Consider the following 11,533-nt stretch of genomic DNA (forward strand, 5'->3'; position numbering starts at 1 on the left):
TTTCTGTAGAGACAGGGTCTCACTATGTTGCTTAGGTGGTCTCGAACTCTTGGGCTCAAGCGATCCGCCTGCCTCAGCCTCCCAAAGTGCTGGGACTACAGGCTTGAGCCACCGCGCCCGGCCTCTTTTCTTTTTTTGAGATGGAGTCTCACTCTGTTGCCCAGGCTGGAGTGCAGCAGCGCGATCTCAGCTCACCGCAACCTCTGCCTCCTGGGTTCAAGCGATTCTCCTGCCTCAGCCTCCTGAGTAGCTGGAATTACAGGCACGCGCTACCACATCTGGCTAATTTTTGTATTTTTAGTAGAGACGGGGTTTCACATGGTGAACTCCTGACCTTGTGATCCACCCGCCTGGGCCTCCCAAAGTGCTGGGATTACAGGCGCGAGCCACTGTGCCCAGCAAGCACACCATTTTCTTAATCTCATTAGAATATTAACACAAATATATGATCTTTTATTTAGGATAAATTTCCTCTTTTAAATGGTTTTGTTTATTCAAAAGAAAACTTCACAAAGTTACTATTACTAGTGAAAATATATATTAGAAGTGCCTCATTTTTGTCAGAGATTCTTACAAACAATATTAAAAACAAACCTGAAAAATGTCTACTACAGAAGCACTTACACTATCACAGAAAAATACAATGAAAGAGTTAAATGTCTGAGATAAGCCCAGCAAGCTTTTAGTTGAAAAGAAAAAGGCATTGCACAATGTTATTTATTTGCGGTGGAAAATCTGTTGTTTATAGAAAAGCTTTACCTTTTTCTTATTTATCCTCAGATAACCTTGTGAAATCTGCTCATCACTAAGGATGATATGGAAAGAATTCTCTTTTTTCTATCTATGGTTCGTTTACATATTAAAATTGTACTCCATTTATTAATACACATCTGAAACCATACTAGATGCAAATATATATACAGGCTATGACAGTCAATGTTCAATTTAACACTGGTCAATAAAGTGAATTTATTCAAATGCAACAACTTCACTTGAATTTTCTGGATCACACACATCCTATATAAAGTCATTTTGTTTCTAATATGCACAACACATTCCATTTTAACTATAACATTCATCTACAAGAAAAACAAGGAAAACAATTCAAAACTATGTTAGTAATTAGTTCTTGTTTGGTCCATTGTACGCAATCAGGAAAGTATAGGACTTAATTAGTTGCTATCAAATTGAAGCAATGAAAAAGGTTAAAAATCAAAGTATTTAAAATAAAAATATGGAATAACCCCCCCCTCCCCACTACTAAAGGGACACAAAACAACAACTACTGTCCCATCAAGCAAAAGTGGAAAACAAACAGAGCATGTGTGTAACCTCACTTACCATCTTTTTGTTATTCTACTTCAACGGGTCAAGAAAGGTGAAGAGAGAGAAGGTAGAAGTAAGAGTCAGAAAAGGCCTAAATAAAATCCTCACTGAAATGTTTAAACATACAAGCAATAGAGACAATTAGGTTGAGGTCAGATGCAGTACTACTATATTTAATGGAGTTAATAATTAGGGCCAAATTAACAAGGACAGTTATTCCTGAATGCAAATTAACTCATTAAACGATTTAAATTTCCATTTTTTTAGTCTACCACATTTTAGCTAACAAGACACAAAAAGTATAAGTCAAAATACTAAGCACAGGAATTCCAAAAAGTAAGCTTCTTTAATTCATTACTGAATCTAAGAACTTTAATTAAGAAAAATAAATGATAGCAGCAAAGGTCTAGCTGAGTAGGCATAGAGTCAGATAGCTCAGGGTTGTTTTTCCAGGCTCTAATGTTCAGGTTAAATTTATTTGACATAGGTATCTTTGGCTGTTTTCTACTGGAAGAACAATTTAACTTGATAGGCTTACAAGATTGCACAGAGTGAACAGAATTGAGCCAATAGAATACAGAATGACAAACCATACAAGCAAATACTGCTAAGGAATTCCTTGGCAAAAATGTTTTATTAGCATATTGACAAATTTGATTTTTATCACTTGGCCTTAAAAACGAAGAAAGTGGGCATGAAGAGATGTGTAGTTATTTGTGCCTATGTTGGAAAATAAAAACGGCTATACAAGGTATTTCTTCATACCTCAAAAATTTCATTGTCCCTCAGTATATAGCCATTCTTTAAAAACCTGACACTGAATAAAAAGTATAGCCTTCGATTTCATTAAACATTTATCCTTATCACTATTATTAGCTAATTTCAACTCAAAGTTCATTTAAGATAGAATTCATTCAGAATGAAAGGAGTTCACAATAAGCAAATAAGGAATCCCACAAATATTCCAAAAGCTCCTTAAAAAGGAAAAACTTATATTGAGTGTCCCATTTTATTTTTTTTGTTAACGAGAGGCCAGAATAATTCACTACTTTAACTCTTTTAAAAAAAACTAACACAGAACCCAAGTTTCAGCTTGTATTTTTATTCATTGTGTAACTCAACTCTCTATCCCAAAAGCAGAAAGCTACATGCAAATCTCTACCATCTATTACCAATTTCCTACATCAAACAAATGTCCCAAAAAGATATACTCTAATGCATATTTCAAATGACTCATAACCTTACACTGAAGGCTTGCTAAAGACTATCCAGATAGAACCAACAATGCTAGCATGTTCACAAATAATTCACTAAAAAAAGCCCTAAATTCTACTGCATTCTGTATAACTTGATCCATCAGTCAACTGAAGAACTTAAAGCCAATTGGTGACCACTGTCCTCTGACTGTTCTTTCTTCTCAAATATTCTAACTCCTACTTGATTTCTGATCCCTTTAATATGGGAGAAAAATCTATCATCTTTTCATGTAGTCTTTTATGTTAAATACAGCGAGTAGGCAGTGAAAACTTTCCTTCCTCTACATGGTAAAATATATAATGCAAGGCCAAATAAAGGCTTGCATGGCTTCCTTCTGCATATTATGGAAATAAGTTGTATTAATGAAAAGAAGAATCAATGAGATTTACACCCTGTGTTTTCCTAAATGGCTACATAAAAAAGTAGAGGGATCAGGCCATAAAAACATGAAAAGAAAAAGTCTAAGGTGCCTAAGAGACACTCACATACAATGACAAATATATGGAATTGAAAGACATAAAAATACCAGGCCGATTTCTTTTAAAAATCATGTTATGTAATAGGACTTAAGTCACTAACACAGTGTTTCACATTAATGTAATAAACTTAAGTATTTTACTCCAACGAGTAATGGCATCAAGCCATACATAAACAAAATCAGATGAAATTAACTTCAATTTTTGTGCACCTATTCAGGTGTTGATATAAATTAAAAATATGAGAACTTCTGCCCTCCCCTTTGCTTTTCATGGCAACATATTTTGAAACTATTTAAAATAACTGTTAAACTACTTTTACAAGAACACCTCACATGTCTTGATTATCATTTATCAATAAATAAAACATTACCTTGATTTCAATGTTTCCCACTTTGGTGGTTGATCTGATAATAGGTCTTCCAACCAAAGCTGGGAAGATGTGTTCTGGAAAGTTAGAGCCTGCATATCCACACTTCACAAACTGGAATGAAACAGTAAAATAAAAGTGGGTTAGCATCAGGGTATTTACTATATTTTAAGACAGCATCTGAAAAATACCACTTTGCATTTATATAACATTTTAAACTTTTGGTGCTTTCAGTCCACCTAAAGTAGCCACTCAATCTATTGCAACCTCTCTACTTTACTTCTTTCATGGCATTGACTACTTCCAGGATTCATGTTTATTTACTGCTAAATTAGTACCTAAGTCCCCTCACTAGAGCAAAAGCCTCGTAAGAGCAGGGAGCTAAGCTGAGCAGTTCGTGCTGGAATCCGATACCTAACAGAGATCCTGGCACAGTACTCACTCCAGAAGTATCTGTGGGATGGACAAATTCGCTGAACAAATGCTAAGTTTTTTTTGTTTTTGTTTTTGTTTTGAGGCGGAGTTTCACTCTTGCTCCCCAGGCTGAAGTGCAATGGCACGATCTCGGTTCACTGCAACCTCCGCCTCCTGAGTTCAAGTGATTCTCCTGCCTCAGCCTCCCGAGTAGCTGGGATTACAGGCATGCGCCACCAAGCCCAGCTAATTTTGTATTTTCAGTAGAAACGGGGTTTCTCCATGTTGGTCAGGCTAGTCTCAAACTCCCAACCTTGAGTGATCTGCCCGCCTAGGTGTCCCAAAGTGCTGGGATTATAGGCGTTGAGCCACCATGCCCAGTCAAATGCTAAGTATTTTTAAAAAGAGAAATGTGAGAAAACGAACAGAACTAAAGTTTCAATTCTGAAGCAGACTTTCATTAATTTTGGGCAAATCGCTTAGACAATGTCATTTTCCAAAATGGGAAAACCAAGTATCATTTAAACTAATATCATGATACTATGAAAATAAACATTTATTAGGCATTTTTGGCTATTTATTTGTTTATTTTTAGACGGAGTTTCACTCTTGTCGTCCAGGCTGGAGTGGTGGCATGATCTCAGCTCACTGCAACCTCAGACTCCCGGGTCCAAGTAATTCTCCTGCCTTAGCCTCCCAAGTAGCTGGGATTACAGGCACCCACCACCACGCCAGCTAATTTTTGCGTTTTTAGTAGAGACAGGGTTTCACCATGTTGGCCAGGTTGGTCTCGAACTCCTGACCTCAGGTGATCTGCCCACCTTGGCCTCACAAAGTGCTGAGACTGCAGGAGTTGAGTCACCATGCCTGGCCAGCTATTCACATTTTTATATTTAGATAAATGTATTTAGTAATACCAGGTAACATAATTTCATTTTCAGTGTACTGCTCCAAGGAGAACATATCATTGATGGTGATAAAACTTCCATTTTATACACAAGAAACTGATATTCTAGGGGATTTAACTACAGTAAAACTTAAGAGAGAATCAAGCTTTTAGTATTTTTTTAATTTAAAAAATATTTAAAATTTAGAGCTGGGGTCTTGTATGTTGCCTAGGCCGGAGCGCAGTGGCACAAGTGCAGCTCACTGTGGCCTCTTAACTCCTGGGCCAAGTGATGCTCCCACCTCAGCCTCCCAAGTAGCTGGGACCACAGGTATGTGCCACCAGGCCCAAGTAAGTTTTTATTATTATTATTATTTTTTTGAGACAAGAGTCTCACTCTGTCGCCCAGGTTGGAGTGTAGTGGCTCCATCTCAGCTCATTGCAACCTCCACCCCCCAGGTTAAGTGATTCTCGTGCCCCAGCCTTCTGAGTAGCTGGGACTACAGGTGTATCCCACCACGCCCAGGTCATTTTTTTTTTTTACCTTAATCCATCAAGATAGCAAAAATCCCACTATTTCACATTACTTCAAGTGTGAAAGCATTAACAGTTATAATAACAAGAACAAAAATAATTGGCTGGGAGTGGTGGCTCACACCTGTAATCCCGGCACTTTAGGAAGCCAAAGTGGGTGGATAAATTGGGCCCAGGAGTTTGAGACCAGCCTGAAACTACACAGCAAAACCCCATTTCTACAAAAAATACAAAAATTAGCCAGGCATGGTGACACACACCTGTAGCCCCAGAAACTCGGGAGGCTCAGGTGGGAGGATCACCTGAGCCCGGAGAGGTCGAGGCTACGTTGATCCATGATTGTACCACTGCACTCCAGCCTAGGCAACAGAGTGAGACCCTGTTTGGGGGGGAAAAAAAAAATGGCTGAGTGTGCAGGTTCACGCCTGTAATCCCAGCACTTTGGGAGTTTGGGAGGCCAAGGCAGGTGGATCCCTTGAGGTCAGGAGTTCAAAACCAGCTTGGCCAATATGGTGAAACCCCATCTCTACTAAAACTATAAAATTGGCCAGGCGTGGTGGTGCATGCCTATAATCCCAGCTACTCGGGAGGCTGAGGCAGAAGAATCGCTTGAACCTGGGAGGTGGAGGCTGCAGTGAGCCGAGATTATATGAATGCACTCCAGCCTAGGCGACACAGTGAGACTCTGCCTCAAAAACAATAATAAAATAAAATAATTTTTTTAAAAAAATTATACTGGCTACTCTGGGCACACTGCCTATAGGGTAGCCCTGCTCTGCAAGAAGCAGTAAAGAAAAAATAAAAATTATAATTTTAAAGTTGTATTATTTTTTGTAGAGATGGGGTCTCACTGCTGCTCAGGCTGGTCTTGAACTCCCAGTCTCAAGCAATCCTCCCACCTTTACCTGCAAAAGTGCTGGGATTATAGGCATCAGCCACAGTGCCTGACCCCAATTTTTCAATAATATAAAACTGACAATCTGATTACTTCTGCAAATGATAATAATAATTAGTATTTTTAAAAAATCAAGGCCGGGCGCAGTGCTCACGTCTATAATCCTAGCATCTTGTGATCCCAGCTACTGGGGAGGCTGAGGCAGAAGAACTGCTTGAACCCGGGAGATGGAGGCTGCAGTAAGACAAGATCATGCCACGGCACTCCAGCCTGGGCAACACAGCGAGACTCCGTCTTAAAAAAAAAAAAAACAACAAAACACTAAACCATGATATGATACAATACAAAGAAAACATTATTTTCTAAACTATCATTTGGTATCATTGGTATCGCCTTAATCCTTGAAATTCCTCCCCCATGTCAATCATTTTAAGACTTGGTGACTTTGTTCTTTCATTGTGTGCAGTAAGGCTGTGTTTAAGAAATAGATTTTACCATATATAGTTTCCTCTTCATAGCAGTGTGGTTTAAACTAGTTCCCTTACTTCCCACTGAGTCATCAAATGGTTAAGAATATGAACAGTATAATATTCTTTCAAGCAAAAATGAAAAATTCTATCTGCATCTGCTCTAAAAGCACATTTTTTTTTCTCTTCAAAAAAAAATAATAACCTGGGATTTATAAAGCCCCATTTGGGCTTATTTAATATTTATTTTCCCCTTACTAATTTTATCTCATGGTACTGATGTTATTTAGTACGTTAACTGCACAGTGACAGTTCTGATCTTAGGCCACCAAAAGATTTATTCTACTTATTCCAAAGCATTTTGCAAGATGAAATCAAATTTGATTTTGGTTTGTTTCTGTTTCAAACACTCCTAAATCCAACACATAAAGTAGCATAAGCCTGATAAAGCAGGCCACAATCAGCTACAAATGCCAATTACATAAATGCGAATGCAGTTATTCTAGCACTATAAGCTTCTCTGTACGACTGGACCTTATTAAGCACTATGCCAGCAACATAGCAAGCACTGGGGAAACCTTCATTTTGTTGGTGATCTAACTCACTGCTGATGAAATCACCCTAGTCTGGTAACAAGACACACAACACCAGGGGCCTGGGCCTAGCTCATGAAGAGGACCTAAACCTAGAGTTTCACAGACCTCCAGATTTTCACCTATCGCCCAAGTGGCTTGATTTCAGAAGGAGGTTTGAATGGTTAAAAACCACATAAATTATTGGATCAAATGAGTTTTCCTTCTCTGGGCAATCCTGCTGAGACACTGGTCAAGCTGGGAGATAGAAAATCGAGCAGGACCAACATCGGGCTCGTGGTTGTAAGGACATACTTGTTTCCAAGCAAGCTTGTCCAACCCATGGCCCAAGGGCTGCATGAAACCCAACACAATTTCATAAACTTTCTTAAAACATTTTTTTGGCGATTTTTTCAGTTCATCAGCTATTGTTAGTGTATTTTATGTGTGGCCGAAGACAATTCTTCTTTCAATGTGGCCCAGGGAAGCCAAAAGACTGGACACTCCTGTCCTAGAATATTTAATTTGGGTCTGCCGGAGGGGTTAAAAAAAATCATCAACTTTTCAAAAAGCCTGTAAGTTTATTTTTATTTTTTACTAGCTATGGGGTCTTGTTGTATTAATCCAGGCTGGTCTCAAACTCTTGGCCTCAAGAAATCCTCTCACCTCGGCCTCCCAAAATGCTGGAAATACAGGCATGAGGAACCACACCCAGCCAGCCTACAATTTTATTTATTTATTTATTTATTTTCTGAGATGGAGTCTCACTCTGTCGCCCAGGCTGGAGTGCAGTGGCCGGATCTCAGCTCACTGCAAGCTCCACCTCCTGGGTTTACGCCATTCTCCTGCCTCAGCCTCCTGAGTAGCTCGCCCCGCTAGTTTTTTGTATTTTTTAGTAGAGACAGGGTTTCACCGTGTTAGCCAGGATGGTCTCGATCTCCTGACCTCGTGATCCGACCATCTCGGCCTCCCAAAGTGCTGGGATTACAGGCTTGAGCCATCGCGCCCAGCTCAGCTTACAATTTTAAAACCTAAGGCATGTAAGGAGCAAATGAAAACACTTTAGGGTAACAACTATCTCCATATATTTTTCAAAATTACATCTGAATATACTCTTTAATATTTAATTATAAAGCAATCATTATAACTTCAGATATCTGAATAAAATCAAGATGACTATTCATGTCTACAAATGGTAAGAAACAGAATACACAATTTAAGTGGTTCCTAGTCCTCTACATACTCAGAACTATTACAGCATTCCTGTTATATGATTCATGTATTTTATCAGCACTGTTTCTTCATTTGAAACCAATCAGGTCCACAGAAAATCTGAATAAAATTTTAAAATAACTAGGAGCTTAATAATAAATAAATTTTTATTTGAATTAACTATACTCACTTTTTTCATTTATATGATAGGAACTGATCATTTGTCTTAAGGAAAAGGATCTTAAAAATATGGATTAGACACCAGACTAACCAATAACATATTACAATCAGCTTTCTTTTTTTGTGTGTGACAGAGTCTCACTCTGTTGCCCAGGCTGGAGTGCAGTGGTGCGATCTTGGCTCACTGCAACCTCCGCCTCCCAGGTTCAAGCAATTATCCTGCCTCATCCTCCCAAGTAGCTGGGATTATAGGCAACAGCCACCATGCCCAGCTAATTTTTGTATTTTTAGTAGACACAGGGTTTTACCATGATAGCCAGGCTGGTCTCAAACTCCTGACCTCAAGTGATCCTCCTGCCTCGGCCTCCCAAAGTGCTGGGATTACAGGAATGAGCCACCATGCCCAGCCTAAAATCTTCTTTCCAATGTTAGCTAACTAATGGAATAGTAACGTAACATTAGCTTCTGACAGCAGGGTGCAGTGGCTCAAGCCTGTAATCCTGGCACTTTAGGAGGCCAAGGTGGGCAGATCTCTTAAGTCCAGGAGTTTAAGACTAGCCTGAGTAACACAGGGAGAACCAGTCTCTACAAAATAAAAAATTAGCTGGGTGTGGTGGCACAAGCCTGTAGTCCCAGCTACTCGGGAGGCTGAAGCAGAATCACTGGAGCCCAGGAGGCAGAGGTTGCAGAGAGCCGAGATCATGCCACTGCTCTCCAGCCTGGGCAATAGAGCAAGACCTGTGTCAAAAAAAAAACAAAAAACAAAAAAACAAAACTCAGCTTACAGTTAACATTCCCATTCTAATTTAATATTTAAAAACTCATATATACTACAAATACAGGGCTCACTGCCTCAAACCCCTAAAAGAGGAAGAATTCATTAAAATATAACTGGCTTGACTTTCTAAAAAGAGTATCTGACACAATTACAAAACAAAAAATTTTAAATTCAATTTTTAAAGTTTTGAATTTATTTAGGGGCCAATTTGAGACTATAGTGGAAACCAGGCTAATAATATTTTAAAAAGCACCTTTAACTGAATTTTAACTGCACATGGAACATGTGTTTATGGTTAATATAAATATAGTTTAATAATACATGCTTTGTTCAAATAAAGAACATTTTTCCAATAATTCAGAAAGGTCATGAAGTCCTCCCCATCTTCCCTCACTCCCGTATCCTTTGTCTCACAGGTAACCGTTATGAACATTTCTTATGTATCCCTCCAAAAACTTTATATGCAGACACAGGTTTGTGGACATACATCTTTAATAAGGAACATATACTTAAACTAAATCATTTTAAAACCTTTTTCAACTTAATAAATCTTAGACATGTTTCCATAGCAATGGATCTGCCTTTTTAAAAGTATTACATTCTTAAAAACCGTCCCATTAATATGTTTTGTTTGTTTGTTTGTTTTTGAGAGGAGTCTTGCTCTGTCGCCCAGGCTGGAGTGGCACCATCTTGGCTCTGCAACCTCCGCCTAACGGGTTCAAGCGATTCTCCTGCCTCAGCCTCCCCAGTAGCTGAGATTACTGGGATTACAGGCACCCACCAACATGCCTGGCTAATTTTTGCATTTTTAGTAGACACGGGGTTTCACCATGTTGGCCAGGCTGGTCTCGAACTCCTGACCTCAGGTGATCTGCCCGCCCCGACCTCCCAAAGTGCTGAGATTAAAGGCATGAGCCACCGCATCTGGCCTCACTGTATGTTAACACTCTTTTTACTCTAGTCCATTTTTAACACAGCTCAGATGAAGCTAACATAATTATTGCTTGTAAAATTCTGTAACAAATCTAATCACAGGCAGTATTATGGCAGTAAATACCAGCTCTTTTCCCCCTCAACAATTCAGATTCCAAAGTGTTTTGTTCAAGTAAAATGTACTTTAATTCATATATCATATGTATGGGAGGGAGAAAAGTCACAAAATGTTGCAACATCAAAATGGTTAGAAATCACTAAAGAAGTCATCCAGAATAAGTAATATTTCCATCTTCTAATTTGCTGACTTTGCTACCCGAAATACATTTTTTTTAAATCTGGCAAGACAGAGGTTTGAATGAAACAACTTTTTTTTTTTTTTTAATTGAGACGGAGTATCACTCTTATCGCCCAGGCTGGAGTGCAGTGGCGCAATCTCGGCTCACTGCCGCTTCCTGGCTTCAAGCGATTCTCCTGCCTCAGTCTCCCAAGTAGCTGGGATTACAGGCATGCGCCACCATGCCCGGCTAGTTTTTGTAATTTTAGTAGACCGGGGTTTCACCACGTTGACCAGGCTGGTCTCGAACTCCTAACATCAGGTGATCCGCCCGCCTGGGCCTCCCAAAGTGCTGGGATTACAGAAACAATTTTCAAGTAGTTTATAATTAATCAGTGCCTTAGTCAGATTTTACAATTTTTGAATCTTAAAGGCTAACATTAACTGTATTCTGAAACGAAAGGTGAAAAAGGGCCTGGGGGTAGGATAATCAACACTAATTAACTTCCTCTAAGGCCAGTGGAATTAACAGTCTTGCGGGGTCCTAGGTCACCCAAAACCACCCAATGGAATACGCTGGTCTCGGCGGGCCTGCACCTGGGCCAAACCACCAGTATGCAGAACAAAAAGCGAACGATGCGCTGCCAATCTGGACCCCTTCCCTCGAAAAAAACTAAAAGCCCAACAAACACAGCGAAAGGGCTGAGGTCCACACTCCATGACAGCACTTCCCTTTTTTTTTTCTTTAAAGTAAACCCGCTTCCTGCTTCTCGTTCGGTATATCTTCAACTATACAGGAAGAAGAAGGCCTCTAGGTCTTTCTCCGTTTTACACACCGGCGGCCCTGGGGAAAAGAGCCCTTCTCGGAACACACAAACCGAGCCTTTTACCCCTCCGTCCCCTATAGCCCAATTGACCCTGCTTGAGCGCGGAGCCGGTCCCTGCCGGGCGGCCAG

At 39.6% G+C, this 11,533-nt stretch overlaps 1 protein-coding gene across 1 annotated transcript in view; it reads right to left on the reverse strand.

Moving 5' to 3' along the window:
- The window catches only part of ACTR2 (ARP2 actin-related protein 2 homolog (yeast)), a 40,485-nt gene that overhangs the window by 28,031 nt on the left and 921 nt on the right, over positions 1 to 11,533 (reverse strand). The window contains exons 2-3 of the mRNA XM_011945516.1: positions 3,433 to 3,543; positions 1,342 to 1,356 (exon numbers count right to left, since the gene is read on the reverse strand). Coding sequence (XP_011800906.1) covers positions 1,342 to 1,356; positions 3,433 to 3,543 — 126 coding nt within the window. The remainder of the gene's footprint in view (positions 1 to 1,341; positions 1,357 to 3,432; positions 3,544 to 11,533) is intronic.

The sequence above is a fragment of the Colobus angolensis genome, unplaced genomic scaffold, assembly GCF_000951035.1.
Source record: "Colobus angolensis palliatus isolate OR3802 unplaced genomic scaffold, Cang.pa_1.0 Scaffold24, whole genome shotgun sequence".
Lineage (NCBI taxonomy): Eukaryota > Metazoa > Chordata > Mammalia > Primates > Cercopithecidae > Colobus > Colobus angolensis.